Genomic DNA, 16,028 nt, shown 5'->3' on the forward strand with positions numbered 1-16,028 from the left:
CACCGGGAGGAAGGGTGCCTGGAAGTCATGCTGCTCCAGGGCTCTGACTCCAAGGCCACCCACTCCAGGGTGGGCCTGCGCTGCGGGGGCATCCACCCAAACCACCGCACCACCGGCCGCACGGGTGTCACAGTCAGAGTGCTGCGAGGCAGACAGCCCTGCGACGCTGAATATCACAGGGAGCAGCATGCAAATGGCGCCTTCTTTGACCCACAAACCGAACGGCTCCAGGCCCCCAAGTGTTGCCCACACCTCCCAGGTGGCACCTGTGGGCCCAGCATTTGCCCTTTGCCCTGAGAGCCTTCCTGCTGTCACAGCACTTCCCAGGCATCAGCTAATTGGCGCCTCATGAGGGAGGAAGGGCAGTGGATACTAGTTTTGCACACGAAGCCAAAGCCATGGAACCCCAGAGTGAGCTGTGCAGGGAACACTGCACTGACCAAGTAACAACCACTAACTTCTGATTCAGACCCAGGTCTCCAGACTCCACTTTTAGATTCTTTCCACTAGAAACCAGCTGCCCATGAGGTAAACACAGACCATCCGCTGGCCTAACACCACCTTTGTTCTCTTTATGCTCTGCCCCAGAGTATGCACAGGGGCTTTTCCAGAGCTGCCTCTCCTCTCCAGCCACGCCTGCCTCACCACGTGCCACCCTGCCGGAGGCTCTGGGGCACCTACTTCTGCACTTGGCCACTCTGACCCAGCAGAGATGCTCTCCTGTCCAATCCAGCTGAGCCCTCCTCCCTTTTATATTCTCCAGCCTATTTATGCATGTGAACACTGCACATATCACGTGAAAACAACACCCTCTAGAACAGCGGTTCTCAACCTGTGGATCGCGACCCCTTTGGGGGTCAAACGACCCTTTCACAGGGGTCGCTTAAGACCATCGGAAAACACATATATAATTACATATTGTTTTTGTGATTAATCACTATGCTTTAATTATGTTCAATTTGTAACAATGAAATTGGGGGTCACCACAACATGAGGAACTGTATTAAAGGGTCGCGGCATTAGGAAGGTTGAGAACCACTGCTCTAGAACCTCCCACACCTTCCTTCTTTCCATACCAAACTAATCAACTACCCAGGCAGGCAAACATAGGCGACAGGGTCTGCTGCACCACGTTCCCCAGTACATCTCTGCGCCCATGGGACTGTGCACAGTCTGCACGGGCAGGCAGATGCTGAGGACAGTCCTGAACACACAGGAGGCGCAACAGCTGCTGACATGAACCCTGCTCTGCATGCGGGACAGAGCCAAGGACTGTGAAATTTTAGTTAGGATCACGCTGGACCTGTCACCTCATGGTTAAGAGCCAGCGACTGGAATTCAGGGTGGACAAAGAGAATGGCAATTTGAAGAGGAGCAGCCATGCACTGAGCAAACTGGCAGCACAGGGCACTGACGGGCCCAGAGCCTCTCCCAAGACCCGCGTGAAGGAATCAGGAGCACAGTTCTGGGCACAAATGCTGGGACCCCGTACAGACACCAGTGCTTACACACATCAATCCTGAATGGCCCCAGGATTCCTGCCCCACTCCTAACCAGAAGTCAGCTAGCCCTTGCCCACCAAGGCCTTCTGCGGTCCAGCTCTGGGAGGTGGGGGGAGAGCAGGGGACAAGACAGAGAAAGTGGGGCGCTTCCTCCCCGGGACCCGCAGGCCTCCCGGGACGCCCTCCTCCCCGTGCGCCCCAGCCCCGCGGGCCCTCCGGAACCCGGCGCACTGCACTTACCGGCCATGGGGCACAGGGCTCGGTTCGCAGCCAGAGGAGTGGAGCCTGGAGGTGGAGTGGAGGCTCAGAGGGCCGCCCCCTGCCCGCCCGCCCGCCGGCCCGCCGCGCTCCTGACTTCCCACCCGGAGAGGGTCTGGGTGAAGGCGGTGCGCTCCCTTGGCCCTTCCTGCCGCCCGCGCCTCTCTGCCCGCCCTGCCCCGCCCCGCTTCCCGGCGCCCACCCTCCCCTCGGCGCCCCCTCTGTTCCCAGGCTCGCTTTCTCCCAGCGCCGCGGGCTGGGCTCCCCAGAAGCCCTGTGCGGCAGCGTCTTTGTTTGGGACTTGGCCTTTCTTCAATTCACAGCACACAGAGCGAATTCAGTTGGAGTTCGGGGCAGCTGTGCGGTTGCCTGGGGGATTCTTGTTAGGAGGTGTTGGGGTGGACTGGGGTCCCGCGGCTTCCAGATGCCCCTCTGCCCTTACCCCCCTCCCCGCCCCAGGCTTCTTTCAGGCCTTGCTGCCCCCAGGTCGGCCCTGGTGGAGCAGGAAATGAGCAGGGTCCTGGGAGAAGCTGGCCCGCGAGGGCTCTTGACTCCAGGGACTAGCATGTGTGACCGCAAAGGGCCTTCCATCTCCCGCTTCTTCCCCCACAGCCAGCACAGGGAAGTCTACCATCACTGCCCTGTCCCTCGGACAGTCCTACTGGCCATCAGCTTCCCATTCCCTGGGCAGGGAGAACCACGATCTCTTCCTAGACTGGGGGACAAGGAAGGCCAGGCAGAGAGCCCACCTGCCTGTGCCCTGGCGGAGGGCAGGGCAACGCTGCCTGTGACGGGGCCTGTGCTTATCCAACCATGTCCTTTTGAAACTTGACTGCAGTGAGCAAGGTTACCCATTTACCCAGTTGCTGGGTCAGGGAAGCCAGGGGAGGCAGGGAGAGCTGACAGGCAAGGCATGGGAGCACCAGCCTTCTAAATGCCCAGGCTGATGAGAAAGGATTAGCAGAGGGGACGTAAATTGGGGGTCTTGAAAGGAGATGATTGCAAGTGTCTCTGTGAGAGGAAGACCTGCAGTGGGGAGGGGGGAATATGGAAGGAGCAGCAGAAGGCTGTAGACGGAAGCGTGAAGAGGGGGTCTCAAGGAGGAGGACCTTGGTGGTGGTGTGGGGGTGGGAGTCGGAGGAGGACCTGGAGAGATGTGAAGCTGAGAGAAGATGAGATGGGGGAGAGTGTAGACCAGGGAGAGAGGGCTGGTTTGAGGACAGAACTGTGGTCTGAGCAGGCAAAGCAGCCAATGAAAGGAACTGAGACCATCCAGGAGGGTCGTTGCTATGCAGGGCACCGGGGCTCCCGGGAAGAGGGTGTGTCCAATAGGGACCCACACTGCAGGGATACCAAAGAGGAGGGTCTGTGGGGACTTCTGAGAGAATTATTTTGGTGGCGGGGAGTAGGAGCCAATCGCCCCTCCTTGGGGACATCTGGACATTACCCCAGTGCCAGCGCTTCCCAAGGAGTTAGTGGAGGCTTCTGTGGAAACTGCACCTCAGTTCCAGTCCACTCTCTGCCCAGTCCCATTTCCTCGCCCTCTCACAGGCGTGTTCCCAAGCAGCTCCCAGTAGGCCTCCTGCATGCTGATCCCCACCTCCATTTCCATGCAGAGTCTGTTTCCCAGAAATCCAACCTGAGCTACGCGCTCACTGAGAAAGGGAGAGTGAAAGAAAGAAAAGGTGGGATGCTCGCTAGACTTGCTGTGGTGATCGCTCTGTAAGGTCTATAAATATGGAATCACTATGGTGTACACCTAAAACTAATGTAATATCGTATGTGGACTATAATGAAAAACAATTTTTAGAAAGAACATAAAGAAAAAAGAAAAGAATAGGTAGATGGTGATAAGACAGCATGAACAGCCACACGAGCATTAAGGAGACCAGGCGGGAGAGATGCCTGCGCAAGCACAGAACATAGCCTTGCCCTCTGACCTTCCTACAAGACCTCTAATGAAGCAGACCCCCAGTGCAGACCCTGACCTCTCATTAAGCAGTTTTAAGAGACAGAGATTGTCAGAAAAAGCGAGGTGGTGTTAAAGGAAAAGACAGAAATGGGGCGCGAGAGGAGAGTTATTCATAGAATATGATTGCAATAGTCCTGTGAAGGGGAGACCGTAGGTTTGCAGAAGACAGTAGAAGAGAGAAGGGTGGGGCAGGCCTTCGGAGGGAGAAGAATGCTGTAGGTGGGGAAGGCTGAGGGGGAGTGAGTGTTCACTAAAGTTAGTAATATTAAAGCAGGAATTAGGGAAGAGAGGGTTGGAAAATGTTCTGAAGGACCTTATGCAGTATGAGAGGGCAAGTAAGAAATGAACCTGTGGACCAGGATGTCCTGTCTCCAGCACTGTCCCTACTAACATTAAACATGTAGAATGGTGAACCAATAGACATATGGTTTGTAATTAAAAATTTCCCTGTAGCCATGTTTAAAAATTGTAAAAAAGTAACAGGTGAAATTAATTTTAATGATACAGTTTATTTAACACAATATATCTAAAATATTATTTCAACATGCATCAATATAAAAACTATTAATGAGACATTTTATATTTCTACCTATTAAATTTTCCAGCTCTGGTGTGCATTTCACGCTCCCAGCACATCTGACTTTTCATTGAAACACCTGATCTGTATTTAGATTTTATAACATTCATGGTTCAAAAAATAGATTTACAACCAAAGACATTGTATGCATATATGCATAACCCATGGACACAGACAATAGGGTGCTGAAGACCTGGGCGGAGGGGAGGGGGGGAAGGGAGACGCAAGGACTGGCTTGAGGGGTTAATGGGAGGGGGGAGGGGGAAGAAAAGTAGATTTACAAACCTAAGTTGCTGCATACATACTTACGCTTTCCAACTGACTCAAATGATAAGGAAGTTTATATTAATTAGACCTAATTGAAATAAAAATATTTAATCTTTCAGTTGCACTTAACAGATCTCAAATCCTCAATAGCCACATATGACTAGCAGCTGCCGCATCAGACCACAGGTCTGGAATATGGATTCCTAGACTTCTGGATTTGTGTCTTTGTTTTGTCCTCGCTGTCTGTGAAAAAAATGGACCCCCAACCACCCACCAAGTGCTGCTCCACTAACAAGATCCTAATCTGTTCCATCTTATTTCACAGAATGCTCTGAAGATGAGGGAGAAGGTTGAAAATCCAACATCTGTGGAAGGGAAATGGGGGTTTGGCTTGGACTAGATGAGGAGTGCGGAAAATGAGATATGAGTTGGAAGTATTCCATCCTGATTGTTACTCCTTGTTCACACGAGGAGTCTGTGGTTTCCTTCCAAGCCGGGTGCGTCGGAGACTGCACGGATGGCGCACAGCACAGCTCTTGATGGCGCCATCTCCCATTTTAGCAGTTCCCCTTGAGCTCTGAGCACTGACTGAGTCCAAAACACTTGGGTGTGGCTGCTAGGTCTGGTCCTCATTTCCTGCATTGCAAAATGGGGAAAGTAATCCCTTATTCGGGGGAACAATGGGAGGGAATTGGTGAAATCCCAACTGTGAAGCTACAGGGAAGGCGGAGTGTCTGTCCCAGACTTGGAGACCGTGCCCGCCTCTGCCTGTGGCACATCTTCTGCTCCCAGCTGGGTGCTGGCAGCCTGTGCTTTCAGGCCACACTCAGGCACCGATTGCCTGCCTTGCATCTGACAGATCCGTCATGGGGTGCTGGGGTGATGGAGGTTCTAGAGCCTCCTTTAGAGATGTAGAAAGAATTCCCTCCTTTGCTCTGAAGGGTCCTACATCTATTACTTGGAGGTCCAGGTGAGATCTGGTGGGATCCCCACGCCAGCACAAGACCTGATCACCTTGCTTCCTGGCAACAGTATCTACTAGTATAGCCATTTCTAGAAATGGAGTCACACAAATGGATGATCACACACACACACACACACACACACACACACACACACGACACTGATGAGTATGATATGGTATTGCTGTATTGCTGGCATCCCCAGACTATATGGCACATTAGCTTAATATTCAAGTTGTACCTTAACCCCTCACAGGACAAGAAATGTAAAACTTAGATTTCTCCATCCCCTGTGTACAAGCCTGTCTTTCAAACCAATGTCCAGTCACTACCCAGGAGGGCTGCACGGAAATGAATGTTCCCTTGACATCCTCTGCTCCTGCCTCCTTGACACTCTTGCTTGGTGAAGCTGCCATCTTGATGTGGCCCTGATGAGGTCTCTGTGTATAGACTCAGAGCCTCCCCAGGAAAGACAGTGTGTTCTGGGAGGTAGAAACACGCAGGTAGAAAGCACTCCCCTCCACATACACAGCACACAGCTGTCTGACTCAGCCTGTTTCCCCATCTTTAAATTAGGGAGAAACTCATGAGATTTTTTTCTTCCATCTTAGTGGAAACTGGCCATATCTTCTTCATCCCTGTGAAAATCAGAGCTACACAGGCTCTGGTCAGCCTCTTTCCCTCTTCCAGTTAAATATCGACCAGTTAACATTCGCTTGAATTCAAACTGCATTTAACTATGAACTTAATGACTGAATTTACTAATTTCTGCAACAATACCTGGTACGTAGTAGGCGGTGGCAAAGAAATGGTTGTTCAATTGAACCTCACGGTCTCAGGTATAATTCCCATGAAAGAGACGTGACATCAGAAGTGTGAGTTTTTCAGTTGCGAGGCATACGTCCAACGACTCCAAGAACATTAGTTGCGCTAATTTGTGCTTGAAATAATTATTGATCTTCATTAACAGTGTTAAAAGCATTGCTCCGATGTCCAATTGCTTGTCATGCTCCCTTGGCATGCTGCACAAAGGACTTACAGCCTGGTTCTTTCCCAGGAGACCATTATTCAAAGCAAGACATAGAAAACACATTTGGGTACAGAAAACCCAAGTACAGACAGCTGAGCAAATAAATCAACAGTATGCACAACGACACAGGACTCACAGCGGACTGCTTTGGGATGTGCAGCAGACCTGCCCCCCCCCCCCCCCCTCTTCTCCTCGGAGTTCTCCAAATCCTTCTCTGTAACTGGGCACAGGCCCTCCCAGGGTCCCAGGCACATGCCAGGGAGGAAGAGAGCCTTTGGGTTTTCTGAAGCATCTATGTTAAGATTTATATTTTGCGAATAAGGTTTTTAGTATTTACAAATGTGTAACTTCTGTATATCTCATTGTAGAAGATTCTATCACTAACATATTAAAGAAGAAAGTAAAATTACCTGAAATCTTAGCTATCAGAGAAAATCATTGTATTTTCTTCTCTGTGTGTGTACATGTGTATGTGTGTATAACCTGATTTATTTCACTTTAGAATATATTCTAATCATCTTTTTATGTCAATATATTTAAGAAAATATTAATTATTTTTATATTGGGTATACTACAATTTATTTAACTAACCCCCTATTCATGGATATTTAGAATGTTTTCAATTTAAAAAATATTTTACAATGTAGTCATGAAACATTTTTTCACATATATCCTTGCCTACTTATTCAACCATTTTTTTTTTGTTAGTCCTCACTGAAGGATATTTTTTCCATTGATTTTTTTTTTTTTTTTTTTTTTTTTTTTTTTAGAGAGAGAGTGGAAGGGAAGGAGGGAGGGTGAGAGAGAGAAAAAGAAAGAGAGAGAAACAACCATGAGAGAATAGACACATCAATTGGTTGCCTCCCACATGGGCCCCGCCTGGGGCCAGGGATGAATCTAGCAACCCAGGTATGAGCCCTTGATGGGAATCAAACCCTTGACTCCTAGTGAGCTGGCCAGTGCTCTAACCACTGAACACACAGTCCAGGGCTCAACTATTTCTTTATGATTCCATTCTCAAAATGGAAGTACAAAAACTACCCTATATATGTTTATAAATGCCATATATATGTATCTAAAATATGCTTATAAAAAGTTGGAAGAATATGTTTCAAACTTAATACAGTTGTTACCTCTTGAGAGGGAACTGAGATTGGGGATGTACTCAAAGAGGAAATTCACCAAATCTATAATGTTTTAGTTTTCACAAGAAGAAAATATCTGTGTAACTTATAATTAGTTAAAATTAAAGGTAACACCAGCCAAAAAAGAGAAGATAAAGTAATTGATAATCAATAATCACACATTATTGGAAATAAAACTGTCCACTTTTTCCTGCTGGAAAAAGTTAAAGAATAGGAACAGGATAGTATTAGACTTGTAAACTGCTAAGAGAAAAAAAAAAGGAAGCACAACACCTAAAAGCTTGGTTAGTCCAACCAAAGTAAGGAATGGAAAAAAAGAAAAATAACAAAAAAGCATAGTAAATAGAAAGTACAAATATGTGGAGAAGGTAAGTCCAGCTATACCAATGTCATGATTACTGTAATTTGGTAAAGTCCCCATTAAATGTAGCAACTCTCATATCAGGTAACAAACAAAAGCCAGTTATGTGTTGTTTAAATGGACACATAAAAATACATGACGCAGAAAGCTGCAAAATAGAGGAATGGAAAAGACGCATTAACCAGGAAATGCTAATACCAAGAAACAGATATGCCAATATTAATATAAGAAAATGGATTTCAAAGCCCAAAGAATTAATGGTCCAAGAAGAGTCTTTTTGTTTGTTTGTTTAGTTCTTGTCCATTCCTGAATGTTGTGCACTTTTAAAAGGTATAAAGAAAAATAGCCCTGGCCAGTGTGCGCAGCGGTTAGAGCATCGGCCTGTGCACCAAAGGGTTGCAGGTTCGATTGATTCCCAGTCAAGGGCACATACCTTGGTTGCGGGTTCCATCCCCACCCCGGGTCTGGGCTCCTGCGGGAGGTGACCAGTTGATGTGTCTCACATTGATGTTTCTCTCTTTCCCCTTCCTCCCTTCCACTCACTCTGAAAAGCAATGGAAAAAATATCCTTAGGTGAGGATTAACAAAAAAAACAAAACAAAACAAAAAAGAGAAAGAAAGAAAAATGACCACTCAATTAAAACAATCAAGGATTTACCACTGCACTGTCTAATATAGTAGCCGCTAGCCACAGAGTATAGCCAATAGCTGCTAGGCTACTGAACACAAAATATGGCTAAGCCAACATGAGATGTGCTGTATGTGCAAAAACATACACTGGATTTCAAAAACTTGGTATGAAAAATCATGCAAAATATCTCATTAATGTTTTTAAAATATTGATTACATGTTGAAAAGATCATATTTTAGATTTACTAAGTTAAATACAACCTATTAAAATTAATCTCACCAGTTTCTTTTTTTTTAATGTGGCTATGGAAATTTTTTAATAATATACATATCTCACATTGATTTCTATTGGACAGTTCTGAAGAGGATTAGACTAATACAATTAATAAGTATAAACTAACAGATATATAAAGGGAGAATTTTGATCTCAGAGATTTTACACTCATGTCAAACATTCATGCAACCTTGAATAGAATGATGTTTCTATCTCTCCCTCTCTCTTCTTCTTTGAAATCAACTTAAATTGATCAATTACCTGGTAGTCACATGAAGATATCAAAAATGTCTAAATAGACTAATAGCTAAGCACAATGCTTTTTCACAATCTCAGGAAATCCTTGCTGCCTAGTCCAAATGCTGTTGCCCTCCCCAGTGAGTGTGGGGAGGTGTCAGTGCAGAGTGAGCCTGTGGGTAGTCAGTCCTCAGGGTGGAGAGTGTTCATCTCAGGAGCCCAAGTTACCTGAGGTCCCACTCTGCCTCCTGGCCCCAGCTCACAAGATTTGTTGAGTCTGGACTCCCCTGTCAGAGAGCAATGATGACAGCTTTACCCCAGGGGCCATGCCTATCTGCAAACTGGGAAGGGCAGGCCTGACTGGCCAGCTATTCTGAATGATTTAGCCTGTAGCCCTGAGGAGGGCCCAGGCTCTCTCCTCCACATGGATTTTATCACTCAGCACTTGGAGAACAGACTCTTATCTCAAGTAGCTTATCTCACTCATGTTTGGCTTGAAGATTTAAAAATTCTTATTTCTTCATCAATCCAATTTTTAAAAAAATAATCACCCTCAATATTTTTAGTGTACAGGTAGTACCCTCCCTTGATTTTCAGCAACATTATAGATCAAATTATTTCTGTTATTTCATAGGATTTTGAGTAGGTGGCGATGCAGAGACTGGTATCCAGTCTGTATTATTTGTCTCATAACCAGTCACCTTACTAAATGCATTTTTCATATTAAAATAAACACTGATATATCATTAAGAATAATGCAAAATATGCATGCATTTTTCAATGACACAGAAACCATCAAACAAATGATATGATTGTGGAGGATTGCTAGGGATATTTTGAAGACAAAATTTGAAGTTCAACTAAAAAATGAATTTTGTCTACCTTGAAATTTCTCTCTCTCTCTCTCTCTCTCTCTCTCTCTCCCTCTCTCCCTTCACCTCTCTTATCCAAAGAAATAAATCCACATTCCAATAAAGACAAAAATGTACTAGTAAGCCTTTCTGGTCTCCCACAACTGCAGGGCCGGCTTTATGGGTGTGCACTCAAGGCCCAGTGCTTAAAAGGGGCTGGACTTCATTTAAGGCTCTGCTATTGCTATCCTAAAATTCTTAATTCGCACAACTGGGTGACTGATCCTGAAGATAGGCTTTACTTAGCAAAGCCTGGTCATAGATATTTCTGCAAAAATACTTAGCCAGTATTATGCATTTTTCGCCCAAATTAAAAGATTAAGGGTGGTGACATTTTGCTAACTCCAAAGAGAACTCCATCATGTGTATCTTCAGAATAATCTCACCTTTCTGCAGGGGTGGGGTGAGGGGTTGAATTTGGGGAAAAGAGTATGAACAGAATCCATTCCGTTAGTATTCTTTTGTGAGGTGACCTCACCTTCACTTGACAATCTTTTATTCTCAATTTACTCTCCAGCCATATTCCAGCTTGCAGTTCAGTACACAAACTTATTCTTTCTCCCACGCATTCGCACAAGTGTCCCCATTGCTTCAAATACCCTGCCCAACCTATGCATGTGATGAGCTCCTACTCGATCTTCAGCCTACGCTTGGTTATAACCCCCTTTAGAACCTTCTCCTCGGCCTCTCCAGGCTGGGCTAAGTGCCTTGCTCTATTGACCTCATGTCTCCAGTGAGGACTTAATCATGGAGCTGGAATTCTTATACACTTCTTTTCCACTAGATTAGTGGTTTCCAACATTTTTGTGTGTATTCACTAATTTTTTTTGTGTGCGGCACACTTGAAAGTATTAAAACACTGAAACACATTAAACAAGTCAAGAATAATTACAAGGCAATTACTGCTGCAGTGTAACTGCGTCTCGCAGCTGCTATAACAGCATCGCTGTTACTGCACTATCACTTGGTCTCCCTTTGATGCTAGTTTGCTGTTCTGAGTACATGCTCTTGCATATCTTACATGTTACATTTTCTTATGTTCCAATAAACACCAAGTTGGATAGATTTTACATCTCTCACCTTTGGGTCTGTGTCCTATTTGACAGACTTTGCTGACATACATATTTCATTAGAGCAAAAATATAGACATTGATTGAAATCCGACAGCCCATCATGATCACCAGGATCAGTTATACAGATTGCTCACTGTACCTGGGCGCTCAGCTGAAGGGGCCAAGGGAGACCAATGGCCAGCCGTAACCTGTCAATAGATGATGTGCCCACCAGACTGCACCTGCCCAGAAGGGGTCCCTTTTCCTGATTTGTGCAAAGGTCCTATTTGAATGAGTGTGTGCTCTGGCTCAGGACACCCCAGGCTGCTACAGAGATCAGCTGGGAACAGCTGGAGAGCAAGGATTTTATTCATCTTTACATCTCCAACATTTACCACTGTGCTGGATAATAACAGACATGAATAAATGTGGAATAAATTATAAAACAATCAAGAGGCCCTGCTGATAGCATGTAACACAATTTGGGCCTAGTCTAAAACATTATTAACATAAATTTTCCAAATCTGGTCTGCTGGGGCTCTGCCTTTTAAATGTGTTGGATGCACTGGCGTGATGTGGTAAAGTTACCGCCCCCCCAATCCCCATCCCTCAGGCATCATACGGAGCCCTGGATCCTTCCCATTTGTGCTGGGAGTGTTGCAAGCCCTTAGTCATTGTTCATCAAGTGTACTAATGTTGAAAGAAAGGAGGTGAGAACATACAGTGGGGTAAAGACAGTCTATTCAATAAATGGTGTTGGGAAATTTGGACAGATACAAAAGAAAATGAAACTGTACCACGTTCTTACACCATACATAAGAATAAACTCAAAATGGATTAAAGGCTTAAATGTAACACTCAAAACCATAAAACTTCTGGAAGAAAACACAGGCAGTAAAATCTCAAACATTTCTCTTAGTAATATTTTTCTTTTGATGTATCTCCTCTGGCAAGGGAAACAAAAGAATACATAAACCAATGGGATTACATCAAATGAGAAGTTTTTGCACAGCAAAGGAAACCATCAACAAAATACAAAGACAACCTACTGAATGGAAGAACATATTCTCCAATGATGCATCTGATAAGGGGTTAACACAAAATTTATAAAGAACTTTTACAACTCAACACCAAAAATCAAACAATCCCATTAAAATGGGCAAAGGACCTGAATAGATATTTCTCCAAATAGGACATACAGATGGCAAATAGACATATGAAAAAGTGCTCAACATCAGAGAATTACAAGTTAAAACCACAATGAAATATCGCTTCACATCTGTCAGAATGGCTACCATCAACAAATCAACAAACAAACAGTTGGCAAGGATGTAGAGAAAAGGGAACCTTCATGCACTGTTGGGTGGGAATGGAGATTGGTGCAGCCACTATGGAAAACAGTATGGAGGGTCCTCAAAACTTAAAAATGGAACTGCCTTATGACTAGTGATTCTACTTCTGGATATGTATTCCAAGAAGAAACCCAAAACACAAATTCAGAAGTACATATGCACCCCTATGTTCATTGCAGTGTTATTTACAATAGCCAAGATATGGAAGCAACTCAATAGATGAGTGGATTAAAAAGCAGGGGTACATATATACAATGGAATATTACATGGCAGTAAGAAAGAATGAAGTCTTACCTTTTGCAACAGTATGGATAGACCTAGAGAGTATTATGCTAAGTGAAATAAGTAAGTGAGAAAAAGACAAATACCATATGATTTCACTTATATGTGGAATCTAAAGAACAAATAAAACAGAAACAGATTCATAGATACAGAGAACAGGCTGATGTTTCCAGAGGGAAAGGGGTTTGGGGAACTGGGTGAAAAAGGTGAAGGGATTAAGCACTACAACTTGGTAGTTACAAAATAGTCACCGAATGTAAAGTACAGCATAGGGAATATAGTTAATAATACTGTAATAACTATCTATGATGCCAGGTGGGCACTGGAAATATCAGAGGGACCACTTTGTAAAGTGTATGATTATCTAATAACTATGCTGCACACCTAAATCTAATACAAAATAATATTGAATGTAGTAAACTGTAATTGAAAAAAATAAATTAAAAAAGAGAAAGAAAGAAAGGCTGAGAGCTGCTGTGCCAACGCACTTCCTTCTTACAAACAGGAAGCCGGCAGTCTCTCTCCCCGCCCGAGTTCCTGCATAGCATGTGTGTGATGAGCAAGCAGAAATGAGCACTCACTGAGAATTTTAGTCCTTGAGCCAGAAGAAGGCTTAGAGGTCACCCAGTTCATGTTTATTCACAATCATGAGACTGAGACCTAGAGAGGAATGTGCTGTCACACAATTCTTGGTAGAACAGCAACTAGAACCCAGGTTAAGAGTACCTTCCTCCTGCAAGCCGTGTGTATGCCTTCCCATCCTTCCTTTTATTCAGGTCTATAGCAGTTGTCTCCTCCCCCAGTCCATGAGCCGATTGCCTTGGTCATCCCCTAATCCTACTCTAAGAGATGACAGAGCCAAGCCCAAGGAAGGGTGGGAATAGAAAATGGCCTAAAGGATAATCTTGTGTTGAAAGTGCAAGAAGCTGGCCTGGGCCTCTGACTGGAGACATCACATTGACACTGCCAGGTTTTATGCTAATAAAGAGTGCTGCCCGGCCACTGTGGCTCAGTGGTTGAGCGTCTACCCATGAACCAGAAGGTCACCGTTTGATTCCCAGTCAGGTCAATGTGCCTGGGTTGTGGGCTCGATCCCCAGAGGGGAGCATGCAGGAGGCAGCCGATCAACAATTCTCTCTCATCATTGATGTTTCTATCTCTCCCTCTCTCTTCCTCTCTGAAATCAATAATATATATATTATTATTATATATATTATTGCCAGGGTCTCACAGGACAGGGGCGGGGTAGGAGTGGTGAGGAGAAAGTTGGCTGAGTGAAGGGAGAAGCTTATTGTGGTGAGTGACTTGCTAACACCTGGCTATATGTCAAGTGCAACATCTAGAAATAAAGTCCACACACCTTTAATCACAGTCCTCATTTTATCTCAGTGTTTGTTTCTGAAGCCTTGAGGGGAATCGTATAGCTGGTAGGCTTTGCCAAGAAGACTTTCTAGGACTGTGCATGGCGTTTGGCCCTGCTCAAGGCTGAGGTCCAATAGGGGATTGGGCAGGGGGTAGGGCTTCTCCATCCTTTTCTCTGCCACTCCAGTCCCAGTTTGGCATGGGGTCTGAAGCCTGCTGTGGGACCCTCCGAAGATGTCTGGGCAGCAGAGTCAATCTCTGGGGGCTCACCTGGGCAAGGCCTACGTGCTTCATTCCATTTGACAGATGGGGGACACTGACACTTCAGGAGAGAGGAGGCAACTCTTAAAGATCATAAAAGGAGACCCTTTGTGAAAACCAGACCAAGGGCTTACACGCTGCCCTCTGTCAGGTGCCCAGGACTTCCCTTGCTTAGAGATGCTGGCTCTGAGGGTCATCTGCTTACACCTGGGGGCCCCAGGGCTTGGGGGACACGGGGTTGGGAGAGAGGGCCAACACGGTAAGAGAGTGAGTCCCTGGGCAAGTATCTGTCTGAAGAGAGATAGAGAGGAGAACGAGGCCGGAGAGCAATGGAAGTCTGTCAACTGCATGGGCCCTTGGCCATCTTAAAGGTCCACCTGAGATGCATTCCCTGAGCCTCGTGATCTAAGTGAGGCGATCTCTGTTCTCTTCCACCATAACCCAACTACAAGTTGTAACTGTGTGTTTCTTTGTGCGTCTTCCTTGTTCAGTGTCCAGGTCATCGGAAGGCAGGCCCATGAAGGCAGGGAGCCTGTGGTTTGTTGGCTCCCAGACCCAGCAGGGCCTGGCGTGTAGCAGGCACACAACAAATATTTGATGAGACAATGAATAAAGATTTGTTTTCGGCTTTGTTTTTTAAACATTGGTGATTCAGTTTGGACAATGTCATGAACTGAAATACCACTGACGGTTTCATGGCTGCAACTTGAGCACTTGGCATTAGGTGTGTATTTAAACCAGATATAAATTATATAAATGGTTTTTTGCATCATCCATGACTCTTTTTATAAGCGATGGAGCAAACAACCAGGGGAATAATATATTTTCCAATGGACACGGGTTTCCTAAAGGTATAACATTACTATAGATTCTATTATACCTCATATTTACTTCACTGCATAATTTACGATCCTGTCTTAGACATAGTGATTTATAGTTTGTCTTACTTTTGTGTAGAGAAATGTTGTTGAAGGAGTTTTTATTTTGCTCCTTTGACATGAGTATACAAGGTCATAAGTGTTAATAAAACTAGGCCCGCTCTGCCCAACTTCAGAGGATGTTCGTACTGGAGTGAAGTGAAGGCAGCCCTGGGGGTGGGCGTGTTCTTTTTAAGGCATCCAGAGGATCTTTTCAAAACTGAAATGAGAGCATGGCATTCATGTGCTTGACACCCTCTAGTGACCTCTCATTGCACCGAGAACAAAAACAAATCCCTCCCACCGGCCTACAGAGCCCGAAAGGATGTGCCCTTGGCCTGTCTCTTACCTGGTCACTTCTCTCCCTGCCTGGCTCAGTGGACTCAGGCCCCAAGGACCTCCTTCCTCTTCCTCGTGCAGCCAAGCCCATTTCCTCTCGGAGGCTGGCACCTCTGCGTTGTCTGCCCAGACGTTTCTTCCTCTCCATCCTTGCCCAGCTGCGCTCTCTCATCATTCAGTTCCTGGCTTACATGTCACCCCCGGGAGATCTCTTCCTTGACCCCAGTTCTAAAGTACACCCCTGATCAGTCTCCGTAACATCTTTCTGTTTGTCTTTCCATAGAACTCACTGTTATCTGTTATCTGATAGTTTCTTGTTCCTCTCCATTTATTTCCG

At 45.5% G+C, this 16,028-nt stretch overlaps 1 protein-coding gene across 2 annotated transcripts in view; it reads right to left on the minus strand.

The window, feature by feature from the left end:
- The window catches only part of TSPAN11 (tetraspanin 11), a 56,813-nt gene extending 54,991 nt beyond the window's left edge, over positions 1 to 1,822 (minus strand). For both annotated transcript variants that reach the window (XM_070409542.1, XM_070409541.1), the window contains exon 1: positions 1,743 to 1,822. In XM_070409542.1, the coding sequence (XP_070265643.1) occupies positions 1,743 to 1,749 (7 nt within the window). In that variant the 5' untranslated portion in view covers positions 1,750 to 1,822. The remainder of the gene's footprint in view (positions 1 to 1,742) is intronic.
- Positions 1,823 to 16,028: the final 14,206 nt, after the last annotated feature.

Source organism: Myotis yumanensis, unplaced genomic scaffold (genome assembly GCF_028538775.1).
Source record: "Myotis yumanensis isolate MYYU_CA2020_CCGP unplaced genomic scaffold, mMyoYum1.0.hap1 SCAF_3, whole genome shotgun sequence".
NCBI lineage: Eukaryota > Metazoa > Chordata > Mammalia > Chiroptera > Vespertilionidae > Myotis > Myotis yumanensis.